Source organism: Erythrolamprus reginae, chromosome 1, assembly GCF_031021105.1.
Source record: "Erythrolamprus reginae isolate rEryReg1 chromosome 1, rEryReg1.hap1, whole genome shotgun sequence".
Taxonomy (NCBI): Eukaryota; Metazoa; Chordata; class Lepidosauria; order Squamata; family Dipsadidae; genus Erythrolamprus; species Erythrolamprus reginae.
In genome coordinates, this window is record NC_091950.1 from 68,203,382 (window position 1) to 68,226,624 (window position 23,243).

The window sequence follows — 23,243 nt, forward strand, 5'->3', positions numbered from 1 at the left end:
TCCTTGGGACACAGGCTCCTTAACAGCTACCTGGAGCTACCTTTGAAAAGTGTTCGGAAACTCCAGATTGTGCAGAATGCGGCCGCGAGAGCCATCGTGGGGCTTCCCAGATTCGCCCACATTTCTACAACACTCTGTTGCCTGCATTGGCTGTCGATCAATTTCCGGTCACAGTTCAAAATGTTGGTTATGACCTTTAAAGCCCTACATGGCATTGGACCAGAATACCTCCGGAACCGCCTACTACCGCACGAATCCCAGCGACCGATAAGGTCCCAAAGAGTTGGCCTTCTCTGGGTCCCCTTGACTAAACAATGTTGTCTGGCGGGCCCCAGGGGAAGAGCCTTCTCTGTGGCGGCCCCGGCCCTCTGGAATCAACTCCCCCGGAGATTAGAACTGTTCCCACCCTCCTTGTCTTCCGTAAACTACTCAAGACCCACCTATACAGCCAAGCATGGGGGATTTGAGACATCTTTCCCCCAGGCTCCTTATAATTTATGTTTGGTATGTATGTGTTGTTTGGTTTTAATATGATAGGGTTTTAGTTATTTCTTTTAATATTAGATTTGTGCCACTATAATATTGGTTTTATCATTGTTGTGAGCCGCCCCGAGTCTTCGGAGAGGGGCAGCATACAAATCTAATAAATTGAATTGAATTGAATTGAATTGAATTGAATTGAATTAACAGGCTCTCCCCAAGTCTTTACCCTATGGATCTGTCCAGCTCCTCTTCCTTTAGTTCAGGGACCCTCAGATTTGGCAACTTTAAGACTTGTGTACTTCTACTTTTGTGAGGTAGAGGAATAACTATACAGTTAGCATGCCAACAGCTGTAGCAAAATCCTATCTGAGAAATGTGGAGGTAAATATTTTAAGTGATAATATTCATGTAACTTCAAATTCTGTGATGGTGATATAAATCTTGACATGCTATCTACAGATCTCCCACTTAGTTTATACTATAAACTAGTATTCTTCAGGAACATTGAATTACAAATCCAATAAACTCCAATCAGCAAAGGTTATTGGATTGCATTATGGAAGTTGAAGTCAGTTAATTGGAGTATTTCTATAATGCTTCTTGGGCATTTTTAAGAAATCAGTTCTATAATGTTTCTAAAGTACTTCAAGGAATTTGAATGGAAAGTCCTCATCAAAGACAAGGTCGATATTATAACTATCAATTAATTTTTAAGAGGTAAAGCAAGGCCTAGCTTGTAGATAAATTTAGTCACGTTTTTATGATGTACAAGGAAGTAAGTCATCAAAGCATCTAATAATTAAATTACACTCAATTAAGGATACAGGAGAGTATATTAATGTTAAATAGCACTTTTCACATGTAACAAGCATTCAAGGAACATTAATTAATTAATTAAGAGGTATACCACTCAAGACTTGTTGTCTCTTGTATGGCAGTGGTAGTAGGGGAATAGTATATAAAAAGAAGGTTGTTCAACTCTCTGGAAAATTTCATGACAGCCTAACTTTGGAATCTCTGCCCCGAAAAACACCTTGCCAAAATCTCTTCCCCTAAAAATTCATTGTCACTCTCAAGTTGTCTGCTTGCTAGTTAGTTGATTTAAAATATTTGTATATAGCTAGTTCAAAACTGACTCCAGATATTTCATAAAATTAAAATACATCAAAAGTTGTATAAAACAAATGCAGATAAAATGAGTATCCGCCTCAAAAACAAGCATACAACTGAAACAATAGTAGTAGTAAGGAATCCTTTCTTGTTTTTTAATTCTAGCTTTACATTTCTAATGTAATGGGAATGGACATTTGATATTTATTATGCATTTTATCATTACAAACCATTTGTGTCTTTGCAATAGTGCGGGATATATTGTTCTGTGGTAATAACAAACTGATGAGATAAGTGAGTTCACAACCCACATCTCAGCACAAACAGGAAAACCAAAATGGTTTTTCTGAGCAACATGCAGAAAATAGTATCCAAATGCAATAAATTAACATCAGTGGAATTATTTTCATATATATTTTTATAACAGCATGCTACACGTTCATTTCAATTTCTTCCACATGGCAGAGATTTTTAAAAGCCTTTAATGGCTGTAGTCTCGTGCCCAGATGTTGAAATTCCTGTAAGACGTTACTTATATAAAGTAATTAAAAAGTGGGTGCATTCATCCAGGAAACACATATTTCTTCCGCTTCACAGCCAAATGATGAACAGGGAATGTAGACATTATTTGGTTATGTAACACTGACAAAAATCATGTGTGACACTAAACTCCCTTTTCAGATTATTACCAGGCTTACTGTAAACCAATGCGTCTCAATTATTTTCTGTTACATTCCCCCCTAGGAAGAAGTAAACATTTTGCGCCACCCTCCCAACCTCTGATCTGGGCCCCAATGGAATTTTAGAGTTAATGTTTATTATTCTACTTATTATAAGTTGCAAGCAAACTATTTGATGAGGAAGGCTGCTCTACCCACTTACCTGGGAGCAAATCACACTGAACTCAGCTGAGCCTGTTTTCAGTTAGGCAGGCACAGGCTACCATGGTTAGGGGTGTCTTTTGACATTTTGGAGTCACTGACCTGGCCCATAAGCAGCGAATGGTGTGGAAGGGGGCTTTAAGGTGCCATTCAAAGCTTTCACCCAGCTGCAGAGGATGTTGTTGTTATTATTATTATTATTATTATTATTATTATTATTATTTATTAGATTTGTATGCCACCCCTCTCCGTAGAATCGGGGCGGCTCACAACAAGAACAAGAACAATATAAGAACAAATCTAATAATTTTAAAAACGCTAAAAACCCCATTATTAAAAGCAAACATACACGCAAACATAACATGTATAAACTGTATAGGCCCGGGGGAGATGTCTCAGTTCCCCCATGCCTGACGGCAGAGATGGGTCTTAAGAGCTTTATGAAAGGCAAGGAGGGTGGGGACAGTTCTAATCTCCGGGGGGAGCTGGTTCCAAAGGGTCGGGGACGCCACAGAGAAGGCTCTTCTCTTGGGTCCCGCCAAACGACATTGTTTAGTCAACGGGACCCGGAGAAGGCCAACTCTGTGGGACCTAACCGGTTGCTGGGATTCGTGCAGCAGAAGGCGGTCCCGGAGATATTCTGGTCCGATGCCATGAAGGGCTTTATAGGTCATAACCAACACTTTGAATTGTGACCGGAAACTGATCGGCAACCAATGCAGACTGCGGAGTGTTGGTGTAACATGGGCATACCTTGGGAAGCCCATGATTGCTCTCGCAGCTGCATTCTGCATGATCTGAAGTTTCCGAACACTTTTCAAAGGTAGCCCCATGTAGAGAGCATTATAGTAGTCGAACCTCAAGGTGATGAGGGCATGAGTGACTGTGAGCAGTGACTCCCGGTCCAAACAGGGCCGCAACTGGTGCACCATGTTCCTCATCCAGCAGCAGGTTCACCATGCTGTTCATGGCTATGCAGCGCCCGCCGAGCACAAGAACCCATGCAGTCACCCTGCCTGACTGCCTTCTCTTCCGGTCTCGGAGTAGTGTGCAACTGGAAAAACCAGGGGAAATTCATCGAGAGGGACCATGCATGTTCCCCGGTGTCATATGTGACCTCCATTGCTCCAGCCCCCCCACCAGGAGTGTGTGCCTCACTATTTGAGAAGCACTACTATAAACTAAGATGCCTGCCTTAACATAGAAAGTAAAACTATGAGAGAAATGCAGAAATTTTATGTAGCCGATTAACTTGAAAATAAGTTAATCTACAAGGTTTTGTATATAACCAGTGGATATATGTGCATTAGTCTCAAACACAAATACTTTAGATTTTAATACATTTTCAGAAATCTTTCTTTTAACATATTCAAGCATCCAACCTTCCAACTGTGGGACGAAATGTAAACAATATTGCCCAGATAGCTACTTCTTACCTTTCCTCCCACACATTGAGGTCTAACAGCCACAATAGCAATTTCCTCAAAATCTGTGTGTTCTGCATGCTTCCCTATTATTATTCATTATTGTACTCATATCCGAACTTTCTTAAAAATTGATGTTCTAGATTGAAACAAGAAACATATTCACCTTTGGCAGCACTTGACTGACTGTGCCTAAACTCTGAAGCTAAGCAGGATTTCAATGATTTGGATAAGAGAAATTCCATAGTGGGATGTGAGTACTGCAGACTGTGGACTCAGCACATCCCAGGAAAAAGCCAATGGCAAAGCACTTCTGCGTGGTTGCCAAAACTCCCCAGCATGATTGCATCCTTGTTATATAAGGAACTGACCTTAAGGTAAAGCTATATTTACTCTTTTTCGCTGTCTGTCCATGAAGTCATTAGGAGGGGAATTCAACTTCAAGAGACTCTGTGTTTCTAAAACACCAAAGTGGCCTCATTTCAAGCCCCAAAATTATTTTCTAGGTCTTAACAAACTACAAATGTCAAAACAATCCAGACATAATCAAAGCAAAAAAAAAAAAAAGTGATGCCTGTTCTGTCGGGCTCTCTGGTAGAATCCTCCCAAAATTCACAGGTACAAATTTCAGACTCACACACACACATTTGAAAATTGAAAACAATGTTCTTTATCATGAAAATTCACTTAAACCAAGCCCTCTTTTGGTATAGCAAAGAGCACTCGTCTCCAAACAAACTGGTAATTTATACAAGTCCCTTATCAGTCCTGCGATACTTAGCTTGCAGCTGTGAGGTATTTCACAGTCCTTCTTCTTTCACAAAGTGAAACACACTTTGCTCTGGTTTAGTTTCAAAGCAGGGAAAAATCAGCACATAAGTCAGTCAGTAAAGCAGTCATGAAACACACCGATCAGATAATCCTCCACAATGGCCAAACCCACAGGCTGCTATTTATAGCAGCCTCACTAATTACCACAGCCCCACCCAACCACAGGTGGCCTCATTTTCTTTGATAATAATCTCTCAGTTGTTGCTGCCTATGCATCGCTCTCCGCATGCGTGGCTGTATCATTAACTCTTGTTCTGAATCCAAGGAGGAGCTAGATAATTGATCTCCTTCTGAGCTGTCTGCCCCACTCTCCTCCTCCCTGTCACTCATGTCTTCTTGGTCAGAGGAGCCTTCATCAGCAGATTCCACCGGGGGCAAACCAGGCCTGCAGCATGTGGATGTCTCCCCCACATCCACAGTGCTTGGGGCAGGAGCTGGGCCAGAGCTAACCACAACAGTACCCAAAAGATAACTCAAAAATAACAGATCATTCGGGTTCCACAAACTTTCCAAACCCCATGCTTGGGAGAACTTCCCGCTCTTAAGTCCTTTCTGTAAGGCCAGCAGCATTCAGACAAATCCAATCTCACATATGGCAAAGCCAGGTGTTATGACAGAAAAGGGTCTTGATAGATGCCATTCTTAAATCAACAGGAACCAGAACCATCCTTCCTGCTGTATCCATTTTTTAAATTATTTTTTTATATACATACACCAACGTAACCATGACAAACAAAAGGAAAAACATGACATACAGTAAATGAAACATAAATTTGGGGTGTTTGCATTCCCTATTCATTCAGGGGAGAGGGAAAATTAAGAGAGGTGTCCCCTCCAATATCCTGGCTTTGTGCCACAAAGCACTATATAGTGAAATCGGCACCTTGAATTAGATCCAGAAGCTATTGAGAGCTAGTGCAGGTCACAAACAACTTGAAACACTATAATTGCCTATGCCACTGTATTCTGGAATAAGGACAGCTTCTTTATGTTCTTTAAGGGCAGTGCCACAGCATGTTGCAGTGATGAAACCTGAAGGTGACCAAAGCAAAACTGATCATGTGCCATGCCTTCAGTTCCAAGAAAGGGCACAATTGGAGAACAACAAAAAGCTGTACAAAAGCCCTCCTTGCTGCCACTGTTCCTCAAAAGGAAACCAAAAGGCCAAGAAGATCCTCAAATTGTTTATCCATTTGGTTTGGATACTGATACTAAAGATGGATAATTACCAGACCTAGGAAACCCTAAAACATTAAATTACTGTCTGGTTAGGACGGAGCTGAAACTTGTTCCTTCCCATCCAGATTCACAATGTCCACATCCCTGAACAGGGCTTTCGCAGCAGCCCTTGGCCAGCTTGAGGCAGAGAGGTACAACTAAGTACTGTATAACCTAAGCATATTGATGCAAATTCAAGTCCTGATAGTTCTGTTCATGCATCTATCTGATCCCAGGAAGTTTCTTTCTGTCTGGCAGTTGAGTCTTATTTATTTCCAACTCTGATGCAACTCCACTGGAAATACACCCCCTGTGGGTTTTTGAATTTCAATTTTATCCTGCCTTTGTTATTCTTTTTTTTTTTAAATACATGCTTACTTAATACTATTTCCTCTTATTTTCCCCACAACTATCCTGAAAGATGAGTTGGGCTGAGAGCAACCGGTCCAAGGTCACCCAGCTGGCTTTCATGGCTAAGAAAGGACTAGAACCCAGTCCTCTAATTTTCTTTGAACAGGTCCAAAGATGGGCTACAAGAATGGTGGAAGGTCTTAAGCATAAAACGTATCAGGAAAGACTTAATGAACTCAATCTGTATAGTCTGGAGGACAGAAGGAAAAGGGGGGACATGATCGAAACATTTAAATATGTCAAAGGGTTAAATAAGGTTCAGGAGTGTTTTTAATAGGAAAGTGAACACAAGAACAAGGGGACACAATCTGAAGTTAGTTGGGGGAAAGATCAAAAGCAACGTGAGAAAATATTATTTCACTGAAAGAGTAGTAGATCCTTGGAACAAACTTCCACCAGACGTGGTTGGTAAATCCACAGTAACTGAATTTAAACATGCCTGGGATAAACATATATCCATTGTAAGATAAAATACAGGAAATGGTATAAGGGCAGACTAGATGGACCATGAGGTCTTTTTCTGCCGTCAGTCTTCTATGTTTCTAGTCTGGTGCTTTCACCATTACAGCAAATTTTGGCTCAGTTGCCCAACAGATCTGCAAGAGCCCTGAGACATTTCTAAGGAGCTGCTTTTTAATTGGTAGGAATGTTTTTCTGCAGTTTCTCAGCAATTCTATTTTTTGTTTTTCCAAATAATAGAAGGTTAAAGCTTTGGTGGGGCAATTCAGCAGCCATCCCACTGGGAGTGATGCTAAGCACCAAGTGAAACTGATTGCAGCTGAGGGTACGTTGAGAATATTTTTCCCCCTATTGTCCCGTTGGTCATCTACATTCTAGAACAGGGGTCTCTAATCCTGGCAACTTTAAGACTAGCGGACTTCAACTGTCAGGATTCCTCAGACAGCAAATCTGAGAGTTTAAGTCCACAAGTCTTAAAAGTTGCCAAGGTTGGAAACCCCTGCTCTAGAACAGTGTTTCCCAACCTTGGCAACTTGAAGATATCTGGACTTCAACTCCCAGAATTCCCCAGCCAGCATTTGCTGGCTGGGGAATTCTGGGAATTGAAGTCCAAATATCTTCAAGTTGCCAAGGTTGGGAAACACTACTCTAGAAGATGCAATGACTACCTTTCCTGGATTCCTTTGCATTTTGAGGTTAGGGACCACCAGCCAGCTCAAGAATTGGGTTTTTTAAGGGATTAGCAAATGAAAGTATTGATGGTGCAGAAAGGATCCAATTAAACCTGTTCAGTAGAGTTTATGCCTTTAACAGGATCTGTTAGAGCAGGTGGCAGCAGATACCATTCATATAATCCGCATGGATTATATGAATGGTATCCAGATAAGAGGATCAAATGTCCTTTTATAAAATAACAGGAAGAGGAAATGAACAACACAAGAGGGAGGAACAAGAATATCATTTCAAAGCACACAAAAGAAGGAGAAATGTACATGCATTTAAAACGCTTAAACGGAGAGGGGAAATAATGCCCATATTTTAATATACACTGCTCAAAATAAAATAAAATAAAATGAACACTTAAACAACAGAATATAACTCCAAGTAAATCAAACTTCTGTGAAATCAAACTGTCCACTTAGGAAGCAACACTGATTGACAATCCATTTCACCTGCTGTTGTGCACATTCAACTTTGTACAGAACAAAGTATTCAATGCGAAGATTTCATTCATTCAGATCTAGGATGTGTTCTTTGAGTGTTCCCTTTACTTTTTTATTTATTTATTTTATTTATTTATTTATTTAGTCAAACAATTACAGGGTGATAATTTGTACAAATAAAACATTAGATATGCAGTGATAAAAAGTAACAAAAGGAGACAATAGGACAGGAACGGTAGGCACAGCGGTGCGCTTAATTCATTCAATTTATTAAATATACACGACATCAGGAGTGTTTAGCTGCAGGGTCATAAAATCGCAGCCCCTTGCACCGAGAGAGCGGCTCACTCGCCTGCATTTGCCCGCTTTAACATTTACCAAACCTCTCCCCGACCTTGCAGGCTGGTGCAGCACGTTTGCACACAACCCCTCCCGTCCACTCACATCTTCTTACTTCGGAGAAGCCTGAAACTAACAATTTAGCGTTAACGAAGAGCGACAGGATTCCCCCGTTCACCCTTCCACGCCGCCGCCCTCGATTTCTACTAAAGCTCCCGTTCCGTTCTGGAACCTTCCCGAATCGAGAGCCGTCGACTCGTGCCCTCACGACAAACGCGGCGGGGGGAGAGAGAGAGAGAGAGCGAGAGCGTCGGCCGAGGAACGTGCCTTCCTTTCCATATATGGTCACAACCGGAAGAGCGTCCGTCACGCCGTCGGCTCCTAATGTCTCTGCGGGCTGCTGAACGTCATGGCGCTGTGACGTCTCCTGCAGAACACCTTAGAAACCAAATAATAAACACGGGGCATGCGCAGTAGGAAGCGGGTCGAAGTTGTCAGAAGTAAAAGTTCAATGCGAAGGCCAGGAATTCTATGAAGTCATGCAAACTTTCAAGACTTTTAAAAAAAACTTTTGCTTTTGCTTTGCTGCTTTTATTTGAGGTTGAGGAATTCCCTCCCTCCTCCTCCTTCCCCCCCCCCGCCGTGAAGAAGCCAGAGAATTCCATTTTTGTGACAAGTTCATTTTTTTTATTATAACAGCAGAGCTGTTTTGAGAAATGTATTCATCTAGTTTCATCTATTTCAATCAATCTTCCTTTTTTGATTTCCACTTCTCTGAAGATTCTCCAATCTGATCTAAATGTAGTTCATAAAATCATATACCAAAACGTCTTTCCTGTTAATGACTACTTCACCTTCAGCTGCAGCAATAAACAATAGATTCAAACTAAATGTAAACTGCTCCAAATTCGACTGCAGAAAGTACGACTTAAGCCAGTGTTTTCCAACCTTTGCAACTTGAAGATATCTGGACTTCAACTCCCAGAATTCCCCAGCCAGCAAATTCTGGGAGTTGAAGTCTAAATATCTTCAAGTTGTCAAGGCTGGGAAACACTTAAGCAATAGAGTGATCAATGCCTGGAATGCACTGCTTGACTCTGTGATTTGTTCCCAAACCCCAAAAACTTTAACCTTAGATTGTCCACAGTTGACCTCTCCCCGTTTCTGGGGTTCCTTAGATCTTCCCCCCTGACCAATGAATACATTAGTTTGACTGTTGAATGAATGATATTGATAGATTTTAATTAGAATTTTAAGATTGTTTTTAATGTACTAATTGGATTGTTATTATTATTTCCTGTTTTTCTGTACATGCTGTGAGTCTCCCCAAGTCCTCGGAGAAGGGCGGCATACAAATCCAATTAAATCTTAAATCTTAAGAAGTCTGTAAGGGCTGTGCATAAGCATTCCTGTGCCTACTATCCCTGTCTTGGTGTCCTCTTTTATCCTTTACTTTTTATTTATACATACAAACTATTATACAAATTTGACAAATAAATAAAATAAAATAAATGAATTGTCCTATCAGACTGAGCTGCTATAGGAAGAACATGAGCTGCTATAGGAAGAACATAATACATTCCTGTATTTAATTCATATAACAAGGTTGATTTTTTAAATATTATAAATTGATGTGGTCAGAAAAATAGCTATATTTCCCCCAAGAAAAAAGCCCTTTGCAATACCAGTATGCATTTCACTGTGTGTTTTTCAATTCCCAGGATTCCACAACCAGTATTGGGAAGCTGAAAAACACTGCCTCAGATATAGAAGGGGTAGTAGAGCAACTAGTGTTGCTGTTTCCAACATAGAGACCTGCTGCTCTTTTTTCCATCAATTGACACCCAAAGGTCCAAAGTCCTGCTGGAGTGATTACTTGGCAACCTTGGATGTTTACTATAAACTTCCCCACCTATAGATTATGTAACGATCACCTTTCACACACTGCTTTGTAATAAAACAGAAAAGGTGTACGCTACTTTTCTAATTTTAGTCATGCCAGGCCTTAATCAATGTTCCTTGCTGACGGTACCTGGCACATGTTGGGTAATAATAGTCACAGAGGTGACCAAATAGCTCATGCTATTCTATGCAAGGTACTATATTTAATCTAGAGATTAACTGCAAGCCAACATGTTGTTGCTCCTCCAGCCATTACTTTGTGCAATTCAAGGGCTGGTTGTCATCTGTAAAGTCCTTCATGGCTCTGAACATGAATGGCTACAGAGTTGCCTTTTTCCAGTTGTCTCTGTCCACGCCATCAAATCTGATGGAGCTGGTATGCTTCAGATCCCATCATTAAAGCAATAGCTTTTTAGTTACCTTGTAGCTAAACCTCCTCTGTAGCTGTCTCTGTCTTTTGGATTAGCACCTTGTGTCGTCCCCCCCCAAAGTTCATATAACCTGGCCTGCCTAGCTTATGGTTTAGGAAAACGTTGTTTATTCAGCACAAGCCCCTAGGACAAGAGTTGATTTTTGTGCCACTCTTTGGCTACCTGATTTCAATTAGAACAACTGTGGCAATTGTTGCATTGTTCCCCATGTGGGTTTTAATTTTTATACTGTTGTGACTGCTTTTCTTTTGTTGTTTTAAATTTTGTTATTATATTCATTGTATGATTATACATTGCCAAGAGTTGCAGCAACCGAGTCAGCTTATTAGACTAACAAGCAAACAAACTGAGTAGATATGGCACATACTATTTCATAACTGTGTGCCAGTTATGAAATAGTATGTAAATTAATAAAAGCAAAAATAATTTAGAGCAGATGTGTCCAGCCCTCATCCCATGGTTGTATGCGACTCTGGAGAGTAAGTAATGTGACTCCATAAGTTCATAAACTGTTAACATTAATATGTGATTTACATACATTAACTATATTATTTATTTTATATGTGGCCCAAGACAATTCTTCTTCCTCAATGTGGCTCAGGCAAGGCAAAAGATTGGACATCTGTGGTTTAGAACAGGGGTCACCAACCTTTCGGATCTCAGGGATCACTAAATTCATAATTTTAAATCCCATGGGCCACTAATATGATTGGTTGAGTGGGCGTGGCTAGATGATTGTGTGATTGGGTGGGCATAGCCAACTTGATGTCACACCAAGGGACACCTCGCCAGCCCCTACTAGCCCCTCTTCTCCCTGTCACTTTATTTATTTATTTGTTTGTTTGTTTATTTATTCCAATACACAATAATACACAATGAAGGTTATAGAGGATATAGTAGAGAAGAAATACAAGATATAGGAGAAACTATAGGACAGGGGACGGAAGGCATTCTAGTGTGCTTATGTACACACCTTACTGACCTCTTAGGAATCTGGAGAGGTCAACCGTGGATAGTTTAAGGGTAAAATGTTGGGGGTTAGGGGATGCCTGCCCGCTCATTCGGACCTCACAGGAAGCAGTTGTTAGACCTAAGCAGCCACCATGGAAAGAGTTGGTGTCGGGCCAGCCTTTGAATTCACATATTAACCTTGGCCTGACAGTTGGCAAAACAGGTGGCTCAATTCAAATTGGATCTGACCGACAAGGAGGCGCAGTAGAAGCACCTCACTAAGGACTATAAGAATAGGCTTCCCAAGCAGAGGGAAGACCAGCGGGAGTGCAAGACCAGGTACAGGCACCTGGAGGGTCAGCAGGCTGAGATTGTCAGCCAGTTGCTGGCCATGATGCAGTCCCACTGGAACAAGGCCCTCTTCTCTTTGCCACCAGAGATGCTTCCCTCCAGTCTTCACTAAAGCCCTGCACAAAGAGGCTGAACAGACCCCAAGTCAAAATTTGTCCCATCCTCCGACCCACACAAAAAAATCCCAAAGGGCAAGACTCTCTGCAGCAACACAAATTTCTATCTGTCCTGGGACCATTTTTTGAGGATCCCTGATTTAGTGCAATATAAAAAATGCAATTCTTTTTTTTGCAGATCACCAAAATTTTCTCTGGACCACCAATTGGTGACCATTGGTTTAGAATATAAAGATAGAAAGGAATGTAGTGAATGGTGTTAGCATATATTTCCTCTCCTTTTCTTTTCCTCAATTTAAGTCTGAAATTTGTCTTAGTATGTCTTTTTTGTGGACCCTGCATATCACTGTGTATTCAAATGGAATAATATGTATATATGTATGTAATATTATTGTCATGCTACCAGTATGTATGTATGCATGTATGTATGTATGTATGTATACATACATACATACATACACACACACCATGAATAGCTCTTTGTCCTTGATGTAATTAAAACTCTTGTTCCCACAACCTTTAACCAAACAAAATGATGCATCCTAGGGTAATTTTTTTATTTTTATTTATTTATTTATTTTATTTGTCAAGTACGTAATTGTAATATGCATAGATATAACATTGTTTATATACATAAGATGGGTACTGATAAGAGGGGAATCAGGTGAGGTCAACAGTGGACAGTCTAAGGTAAAGTTTTGAGGGTTTGGTGATGAAACCACAGAGTCAGGTAGTGAGTTCCAGGCATTAACCACTCTGTTGCTAAAGTCATATTTTCTACAGTCAAGCTTGGGACGGTTCACACTGAGTTTGTATCTGTTATGTGCTCATATATTGTTGTGGGTGAAGCTGAAGTAGTCATTGACAGATAGGATGTTGCAGCAGATAATTTTATGAGCTATGCTTAGGTCGTGCCAAAGGTGAGGGAGTTTTACGCTTTCTAAGCCCAGGATTTGAGGTGGTTGTGTAAGGTATTCTGTTGCGAGTAGAGGAGGGTTCTTCTAGTAAAGTATCTCTGGACACTTTCTAATGTATTTATGTCCAATATGCGATGTGGGTTCCAGGCAGATGAGCTGCATTCAAGAATTGGTCTGATGTATGTTTTATGTGCTCTGGTTAGTAGTGTGATATTACTGGAGAAGAAGCTATGTAAGATTCAGTTAACAACTCTTGAAGCCTTTTTGGTGATATTGTTGTAGTGGGATTTGGCACTTAGATAATTTGATATGAGTATATCAAATGACCTAAGATAACCAAGATATCTTAAATGAACAAACCAAGATACCATAAATGAGATAACTTACAGATTGTATCCAAAATCTGGAGCCAAGACTCTTGTGGGATTGAGATTTGACAAATGTTTGTCAATGTATGACAATGTATAATTTTATAAAACATTTTAAGATATCAAAATTAATATACAGGTTTATGACATACCGTAATTCAAAATACCATAAAATATTTCCTATGCTGATATTTGACTGTACAGTGATCCCCCGCTCGTTGCGAGGGTTCCGTTCCAGGAGCCCCCGCAACGAGCGGGTTTTCGCGAAGTAGCGATGCGGAAGTAAAAACACCTTCTGCGCATGTGCAGATTGTGTTTTTATTCCCACAGCGCTAGCGAGGAGCCGAAGATTGGGGGCGGCGCGGCTGTTTGCCGCCGGCATGGAGGGCTTCCTAGCAGCCCCCCAAACCCGGGTTGGAGGTCCGGGGGGCACTGGCTCTCGCCGCTTTCGAGCTGAATCCGGGAGCGAATTCGCTCCCGGATTCAGCTCGAAAGCGGCGAGAACGAACGGCAAGGAACGCCTTTTCCACGCCGTTCATTCTCGCCGATTTCGAGCTGAATCCAGGAGCGAATTCGCTCCCGGATTCAGCTCGAAAGCGGCGAGAACGAACGGCAAGGAACGCCTTTTCCACGCCGTTCATTCTCGCCGCTTTCGAGCTGAATCCAGGAGCGAATTCGCTCCCGGATTCAGCTCGAAAGCGGCGAGAACGAACGGCAAGGAACGCCTTTTCCACGCCGTTCATTCTCGCCGCTTTCGAGCTGAATCCAAGAGCGAATTCGCTCCCGGATTCAGCTCGAAAGCGGCGAGAACGAACGGCAAGGAACGCCTTTTCCACGCCGTTCATTCTCGCCGCTTTCGAGCTGAATCCAGGAGCGAATTTGCTCCCGGATTCAGCTCGAAAGCGGCGAGAATGAACGGCGTGGGCGGGCGAAGGGCGGGCGGCAGCGAGGAGTTTGCGTGGGCGGTGGGGAAACTCCTCGCTGACGCCAGCAAGAGGGGGAAGACTCAGGGAAGCCGCCCAGCAGCTGATCTCCCGGTTGCCATCTACGCATGCGTGCCCACGGGCACGCATGCGTAGATGGTATTTTGACTTCCGGGTTGAAAAATAGCGAAGTACCCTGTTCGCAATGGTTGGGGACGCAATAAACGGGGGATCACTGTATATACATGTCAAGTTTAATATGGGCATTTTCAAGGCAGATGCAACTTTAAATACAGTATACAGTACTTCAACTTTTCAAGTAAGGGCAGTAAATTGTAAGGCATTGAGGAATCTGGTAGGGAAATACTGTATACCGGTATCTAAAATTTATCACCCAACAAATCACAAGTTGTCTAGTCATATAAGCTAATTCTATCTGACTGAAGAATGGTGTCCTGTAGGAGAATGTACAATTCTATCCTGATTTTAAACCAGATAGAAAATAGGGTGCCCATAGGCTCTATGCGTCCATTTTGTTTCACCCAGATTCATTTATTTTGTAAAATGAATAGGAAAATAAAATCCAGAGTATAATGTCAACCATCAAATTTGTTTTTAAGGAATGGAAAGTGGTTGTAGCTTTGGCCCGATAACAATTCTGAGCATGAAAATTGAATTCTCTTCATAATCATGAACAGAAGAGTTTTGTTCTTTTCCTCTTCAGAAAATTTCTCACATTGTTCCATTATATTCCTGAACTTTCAGGAGCACTATTAAGATATGCCAGTGAGGTGATTTTAATAGAGAGGGAAGAATCGAATTTTCCCCATTAATCCAACTCATCTTAGGAGCTAAGTCCAAATTCAGTGATTTTCCAGTCATGTCAGTTCTATCAATTAACCATAAAATTGGTTCTATTTCGATCCAAAGAATACATTGGTCCTCTTTACAGCTTTTGGAAGGAAATGCAAGTGGTTTCAAGGAGGAGGATGAAAGGGAAGGAAATTTCTCTTTATAAAGTTCTTCGTTTATTCGTTTTAGAATTCAACCTATAGCTTATATGTGAAAGGTCAAAAATTATTTGTAAAATAAATATTTCTGAGTATAGAATTATATTTTCAAAAGTTATTTAAGCTGATTGCTTATGAAAATCATATAGGATGTTAGTAGTACCCATTTTTTAAACCACACCACTTGAACTTAAAACTTGGACAGCTCATTTCTTAAAGATTAAATATTTTTTGGTGAATACTACTTGTTTGCAATGTAAAGAAGTATGAAATAATATATTTTATGATGAAAAAATACAAAAGGTTTTGAGCTCTTTTAAAGAAATTTAACATTATGCAACTTTGACTTCTTATGATGAAAAATTCTTTAAAAATTAAACACACTTAATTGGAGGTTCTAATGTCAACTTCATAAATTATGTTCCAAATTATTATTTACTGTTATATTTGAGAAGCAATATTATTGACAATTTCTCTAAGTAATTATATCTTATTTAGTAATAATTCAGCAAATATATCTGATAAATACTCCATAAAACCAGTGAGGTACATTCCATTGAAATTGGATACATTATTTTACATTGATTTGTTAAGTTCATAAATACTGTATCACCTAATGCAGAAATCATGTGGTCTTCGTATTATGCTTTATGTTCCCCCCCCCCTTTTTTTGCAGAAATTAAATTCCTGTGCATATATTTAGGAATAAATATTGTATCAACAGTGGCAAATTATTATTTTAATTTGTCAGAGTATTAATTTTGTGAAATTTCTGAACATCTTTTCTAAGAGTTCCAACCATCCCTATCCTTTTGTTTCCTTCCCTAAATTGTTTTTCTTCGTTTTGATTGTCAACACTCCATCATTATTTAGCTTATCCAATAAGAATACGCTATATTCAAACCATTCATATTCACCACACAGCTCTTCTAGAGTTAACAATGCAGAGGCTTGCTCATTATTTTGGGAGCCTTACTATCATAACTTATACTCATTAAGAACAATTGCATTTTTCAAGCCAAGATCTGCACTGAGCATATCTACCTTTTGTCAGTAAGCCCTTCAGCAACAGTTCTTTTGGCACTCACCACCTGAGTTTGTAATTGGAAGAGTGATCTGGCACACAGATGTATTAAGAAACAAGATATACACTAAAAAGTTATAATTTTAGGTGGTTATGTTTCTAAATTGATTATACCTTGTTACAGTTTTTCTGGTCAAAAATAGAACTGTAATTTAGCATGGGAAATATCTGAATAATTACTGAAACTCTCTATCTTTTCCCCAGTGAACAACTATTTTTTCCCTTTACTTCTTACATTTCATTTTTGGTGACAAATGAAGGACATGAGGCAGAGGAAAATGAAACACTGCGTAGATGTAGGAAACAATGAAGATGAAAGAACAAAGTCAGATAAGTTCAGGGAGAGGGAAATAAACAGGAAGTGTGATGTGATCAAACTCTACTTTTCTGAACAGAAATAATCTCAAGGCTAAAGGAAATATAATTTGTTGCTCTATGATGGTTACCTATCCTTACTAAACCAATGTTCTTTACTAATACTGCAACTGACATGTGTAGAAATTCAGAATGTGTATAGCTATACACATTTAATTGGAAGCATGTTCTATTTAAACAACAGCATGTTAGCACTTGTGAAGCAACAGGATTATTAAAGCTACAACATGTTTGTGATGAAAGGGCAGAATAGGGGTTATGTTAATAAGGATTAGTTTAATACTAATTTAATACTAATATTTTTTATTAGCCTCAATCCTTTTGAGGAAATCAAAGATTTAAGTATGCAATGTATTAAATTATTGAAGAACAATTCTCAGATCAAGTCTACGGAGAGGAGCGGCATACAAATCTAATAAATTGAATTGAATTGCAGGAACTGGGCATGGCTAGTTTAATGAAAAGAAGGACCAGAGGACACATGATAGCAGTGTTCCAATATTTCAGAGGTTGCCACAAAGGAGGAGGAGTAAACCTATTCTCCAAAGCACCTAGGGGTATAACAAGAAGCAATGGCTGGAAACTAAACAAGGAGAGAAGTAACTTAGAACTAAGGAGAAATTTCCTGACAGTTAGAACCACTAATCAGTGGAACAGCTTGCTTTCAGAAATTGTGAATGCTCCAACACTGGAGTTTTAAGATGGTTGGATAACCATTTGTCTGGAGTAGTGTTGGGTTCCCTGCCTGAGCAAGGGGTTAGACTAGAAGACCTCCAAGGTCCCTTCCAACTGTATTATTATCATCATCATCATCATCATCATCATCATCATCTTCCACTTAATTTCAATCCATTCTCAGATCAGTGTTATTGTAAAGAAACCAAAGAGCCTTTATAGCATTCAACTTAAATGCTTTTATTGACAGGATCTTGAACAATAAGCAAACAATGCTTAAGTGTCATTCAAATTCACTTTTCCACATTTCAACCTCAAGGTAGAAAAAAATAAATATAAATATTCATAAATAAATTAAAAACACAATAAAACGTTTTCATGGAAAACTTATGTCAAACCATTCAGACCACTTCAACGATGTATGGTCAGTTAAAGTTACAATGGACATTTAATGAAACAAAGAACCATAGTACGTGGACAACATAGCTATTCATTAATCTAGAAAATGAAAATTTGTCCTCCTCGCAGTCAAGTTAGACAATTGCTAAGTGATCAAAACACACTATTGCCTGAAACACAGTAGTTATTGTTAAATCAGCTGCACTAGATACCCAGCACCATATCAAAATTCCAATCATTAAACCAACAGATTAATTAGCTAATGCTAGTGAATAGTTAAGGAAAGGAGGGGAAGGGAGTCACCAACCCAGCCATGTTGAACATGCTTTATGAAACTGCTAGTTCTCATGGGTAGGGGAAAAAAATACAGGTTCCATGCGATTTTGCTACATCTCTGGAAGAAGAATCGGGCCTTTGTTGAGAGAGGCTGCCAAACAGTCCTTCAAGCAAAGTCAGTTTCACTCCAGATGGGCTGCCCGTTTACCTCACGCCAGCATGGAGGCGCTTCGTCTTCCCCAAGACCTTGGGACTCCCAGAATGGCTCCTTTGCGGCCTAAGGCCCCCATGCAGGAACAGCGGTGGCGGCGGCGGCAGCAGCAGCAAGACGGGGTAGGAACGATGATTTTTTTTTCTTTTCACCCAGCCCCGCGATCATTGCTCGGGGACTCGAGTCCCTTCACAAAGCCAGCAGCGTAGGAGAGCTGAGGGAGTCGGAAGAGGGCTCGTTGCTGCTACTTCCTTTCCTATGAGCCGCCGCGCAGCTGGGGAAAGCATCGGCCTCGGGGTAAGTGAAGACGAAGGAGGTGGTGTAAGTGCTGGGGCAGGGCGTGCAGGTCACCACCGGGGTGCAAAGGGGCTCCAGATCCAGACCGACGGCCGCCGCCCCCAGGGGCTCCCAGTCCGCGGCGTAAAAGGAAGAGGAGCCGGAGAGATCCACGTCGGGGACGGAGCGCGGCGCCCCGCGGGCGAAGAAGTCGTCGAATGGCTCGGCCTTCAAGCCCAAGCCGCTGCTGCTGCTGCTGCTCTCCTTGGCGGGCTCAGCCCGGGTCGGCTCTGGCAGTAGCGGGAGGGCGAAGGCCGCCTCTTCGGACTCGGGAGAGCTGGCGCCGGGCGCGTCGGCTAAGAGATCCAGCGAGGAAGAGACCGCCAGCTCTTCCGAGAACTGCATCTCCTCGGGGATCTTGCAGGCAGGCCGGTGAGCGGCCAGCACGAACTCCAGCTTCTCCTTCTCTTTGAGCAGGTTGGCGATCTCGGCCTGGAGTTCCGACTTCTCTTCCTCCAGTTGGTCGGTTTCCTGCGGATACCCAGAAGGGGGAGGGACAAGTCAGTCAGTCTGTTGGCTCTTTAGGCGGGAAAAAAGAACCGGGGGGGGGGCAGTAAGGGAACTCAGCCGGCGGGTCTAGCCGGGGATACTCACCGCTTGGAGGGTGTCGGTCAGCTCCCTTCTCCGGTTGCGGCATTTGGCGGCTGCCATCTTGTTCCTTTCTCTCCGGATCCTCCTTTTCTCCTCCTCTTCTGGCGTCAGCTATGGAGACAGAGAGAGAACAACAGGCCCGTCAGTACAAGGAGCAGAGCCTGGAAAGTGCCTGTTCTTCCCTTTTTAACCCTCAGCTTCAAGGCCCAGCTATGTTTTATTATAGGTGGTTTTATTTTATTTGTTTGTTTATTTGTTTTGTCACGTATGTATTGGTGGTATGCAAAGATATATAATATTATATATACTGCTCAAAAAATAAAGGGAACACTTAATCAACACAATATAACTTCAAGTAAGTCAAACTTCTGTGAAATCAAACTGTCCATTTAGGAAGCAACACTGATTGACAATCAATTTCACATGTCAGCACATTCAACTTTGTACAGAACATACAGTAGTATTCAAAGAGAATATTTCATTTATTCAGATCTAGGATGTGTTCTTTGAGGATTCCCTTTATTTATTTTGAGCAGTTTTTTGAGCAATATTATATTAATAAATACATTGGGTTTTTATTTGCCTCACAGAGTCGGACAGGAATTGGGTGGCCTATAAATTAAATTATATGCAAGTCTTATAGGCAGCTCAGTAGAGCCAAAGCAGCCAAAGTATTCTTTTAAGGGGCAGACCACCTCCTAGCAAGAATTATTTTGGACCTCCGTGCAAATGGCTCTTCCCTTCCCTAAGGAACAGTCAATTTACAGGCTGAATATGCCTTGCTTTCTCCGCCAAGTGTAAACCTAACCCCCTAAGCCAGAAACTTTCCCTCTCAATTGCTTCGGGCCAAAGGTAACACACACACCTGTTCAACTTTGCCCCTCCTGCCGATGCTTTGTCCTCTGCTGTTTCCAGTTGTCTTGACTATTCCGGCTCTTGGGTAGGCGCCGGTTTGAGAAGCCGCGAGCCCGTAGGGGTGGCTGCGATTCTGCGAAGGGGCCACCGAAGAACTCAGAGTCGGTTGGACCATCCACTGCAAGTCGGGGCTTGTGGAGATGGCGGTCACCGTAGGGACGAAGTTAGTGCTGGAGGCGGCTAGGTCCGTGCAGAAATCCTAAAAGGCATAAAACCAGGAAACTTAATTATTAAAATTAAAAAAAAAACACCGGGAGAGGCGAGGGGAAGGGAGAAAGATGAGACGCGCGCTGTGATTGCATCCTTGCCCAAGAGAGCGGCGGGGTTATTTTGAACCCGGCCTGCAGTCCCTTGAGCTGCATTAATCGGACGCTGTTAACACCGCCGCCGAGCTACACACATAAACAGGGGCTTGTTAAAAATATCTCTGACGTCCGAGCTGACGCAAACGTCGCTCCGGAGTCTCCTGAATGAAGTCGCGTTTTATCAATGAAATTGTTTTACGCACCCGCTGCTTAAAGCACGTCTGCCGGATTCAGGTCCCTCCCCACTGTTAATCTAGATTCTAGAGTACTTGAGACGAGCCGAATCCAGAACTCCCTTCCCCACTCCCCTTGCCATAAGAGACTGGTAGTCCCTATGAGAAGGGACGAGCAATAACACTAATTGCAAAATACAAAATATCCGGAAGAGAAAGGCATGCATCAGATGGACTCTTTTGAGTCCCAGTCCTCTCAGATGGACTCTTTTGAGTCCCAGTCCGTTCAGATCGTCTCTTTTGAATCCCAATCTGCTCAAATGGATTCTTTTGAGTCCCAGTCCGCTCAGACCGTCTCTTTTGAGTCCCAGTCCACTCAGACCGTCTCTTTTGAGTCCCAGTCCGCTTTGCATTAAAAGGTTACTTGCCAGACAGGACAGATATTTGCAGCAATAGAGAGACAGTCCAATTCTTTCTACCCCCAGCCCAAGACACTGTCCCCGTTCCTCACCTGTGGGTTGACAGGCGACCCCATGCTGGAGAACGAGTCCGCGGGAGAGTAGTAGGTGAGGCTGTCCCCCGCCGGGGAAGCGCTACTGCAGCGGGAGGAAGACGCGTCGTACTCAGCGTTGAAGCCTTGGAACATCATGTCGGAGAACCTGGGAGTATTCGACAAACCCTTCAAGGTGGTGTTAATCTATCCCAGATTTAAAATCCGGACGGAGTGGCTCTTGAGGCGAACGGGTTTTACTTGTGAAAACTCCAGTGACTCCCGTGCCTTCTCTCCTTCCAACCCCGCTTTAATTCTGTCCTGGAGTAAGGCGGTACCTCCGCCTTTTATTGTGAATGAATCCACGTCACAAGGAGGAGCGTAGTAGTAAGGGATCACGAATCTATTCTAGGCGCTCCAAAATTGTATGCTTAGCATCAGAATGGCTCTCAACGTAAATCCAGAAGCCCTCCCTAATGGGTTGCGATGCTCCTGTAAGAAGATTCGCGAGAGGTCTCGGCTTTTAAAGTCTAGGAAGCCGACTATAAAGTCTGGCTCAACCTAGCCTGGAAACCCTGCTGACGTAAATATCCTTATATGGCATGCAACATCCTGTGCAGGGGTGTGACTGACGGGAACCGCTCGAGGACTGCGGCCAAATGGGATGGTGCGTGTTTGTGGTAACGGCAGGGGGAGTAAAAGTTAATAGCCGCAGCGAACGGATTATGCATGCGGAATTGGGTCCAGTTTAGTGCTGACCAGACACTGACATGACATGACGCTTTTAAAGAAACAGAACTTTAATTGTCTATTTAGCTCATGATCTCCGCGAGAAGAAACACTGAAGCCTTTGCTAAAATCGAGCCGAGACCGAGTTACTGTATTCCCCTCGACAGATTTCTAAATCGCTGAACTTTATGTGCGGTGTTTATTTTCTCAACATTTGCATAGTTTTTACATAATTCATAAAGACCTGTCTAGAAGGTTCTCCCTGTCCCTGCTGGAGGAGAGGAATGTAGTATATCACTAAGGTTAAGATTAGGATAAGGATTAAGTGAAAATGTTGGATAGTTTTTCACTCGTTTTTTTAAAAAATCATATAAGTTTTGGAAATCCATATTCCATCAATACTGAAAAATAGCTATGCTGGAAAACAATTTGTTCTTATGAACAGACATTTAAGTTCTGGGTTTATAGCAATTTTCATCATTTGCCATTTATAACTTTCGATATCAACAGATAGTCCTTCACATGCTTTTGCTCTATCCTACATACTCCAAATTATCTCTAGTCTGGGGCTTAACTTGCAAAGGTTGGATAAAAATATATCACTGGGGAATCTTGGGCTAGTCACACACATTCAGTCTAATTTAACTCGCAGATTATTGTCATGGAGAATCTTGTACGGCGCTGAGCACATACAAATATAAATAATGCCAGTGATACAACAATATTTGCAAATCCATAGTTCTTTAGGTAAATTTTAAAACATGTTTACAATCAATACTTTCTAGGATTAACAACTAACAATCGTAATATTAAACCAAAATTCAGTAAGAATATGTACCTCAGATAACTTACATTATTAGTTCATTTGTTACAGAGATTACGGTAAATTATGGTAAGGTTCAACTGCAACAACACAAGAGCACACAACAGATTCAAACTTAATATTAACTGCTCCAAACTTGACTGTAAAAAATATGACTTTAGCAATCGAGTTGTCGAAGCGTGGAACTCATTACTAGACTCAGTAGTGTCAACCCCTAACCCCCAACATTTTTCCCTTAGACTATCTACGATTGATCTCTCCAGGTTCCTAAGAGGTCAGTAAGGGGAGTACATAAGTGCACCAGTGTGCCTTTCATTCCCTGTCCAATTGTCTCTCTTTATCTCATATATCTTTTCTTCCTTTCATATATCTTCTCTATTTTTATCTTTTCTTCTATCCTTTTCTTTATATATATTACTACATGTCTATTCTCTTCAATATGTATTGTGTATTGGACAAATAAATAAATAAAAATAAATTTGTAAGTTGATTACAGCTACTTTATTTTTAATATCAACTTCATAGTAACTTTTAAAAACTCTGCAATCCTATATAGGTTTAAAGTTGAACAAT

General features: G+C 41.4%; 1 protein-coding gene across 1 annotated transcript; it reads right to left on the reverse strand.

The window, feature by feature from the left end:
* Positions 1-17,637: 17,637 nt before the first annotated feature.
* On the reverse strand, positions 17,638-21,676 carry FOS (Fos proto-oncogene, AP-1 transcription factor subunit). The gene is made up of 4 exons (XM_070733947.1): positions 21,140-21,676; positions 20,101-20,349; positions 19,239-19,346; positions 17,638-19,115 (listed from the first exon to the last, which is right to left on the reverse strand). The coding sequence occupies exons 1-4, from the start codon at positions 21,275-21,277 to the stop codon at positions 18,498-18,500; spliced, it is 1,113 nt and encodes a 370-aa protein (XP_070590048.1). The 5' UTR covers positions 21,278-21,676; the 3' UTR covers positions 17,638-18,497.
* Between the last annotated feature and the right edge of the window lie 1,567 nt (positions 21,677-23,243).

Excerpts from the sequence above, each read along its gene's own strand:
- FOS (XM_070733947.1), bottom strand. The coding sequence starts at position 21,277 with ATGATGTTCCAAGGCTTCAACGCTGAGTACGACGCGTCTTCCTCCCGC. Across the intron at positions 20,350-21,139 it reads GGTCGCCTGTCAACCCACAG|GATTTCTGCACGGACCTAGC; the intron begins GTGAGGAACGGG and ends TATGCCTTTTAG. Across the intron at positions 19,347-20,100 it reads GGAGGGGCAAAGTTGAACAG|CTGACGCCAGAAGAGGAGGA; the intron begins GTGTGTGTGTTA and ends CTGTCTCCATAG.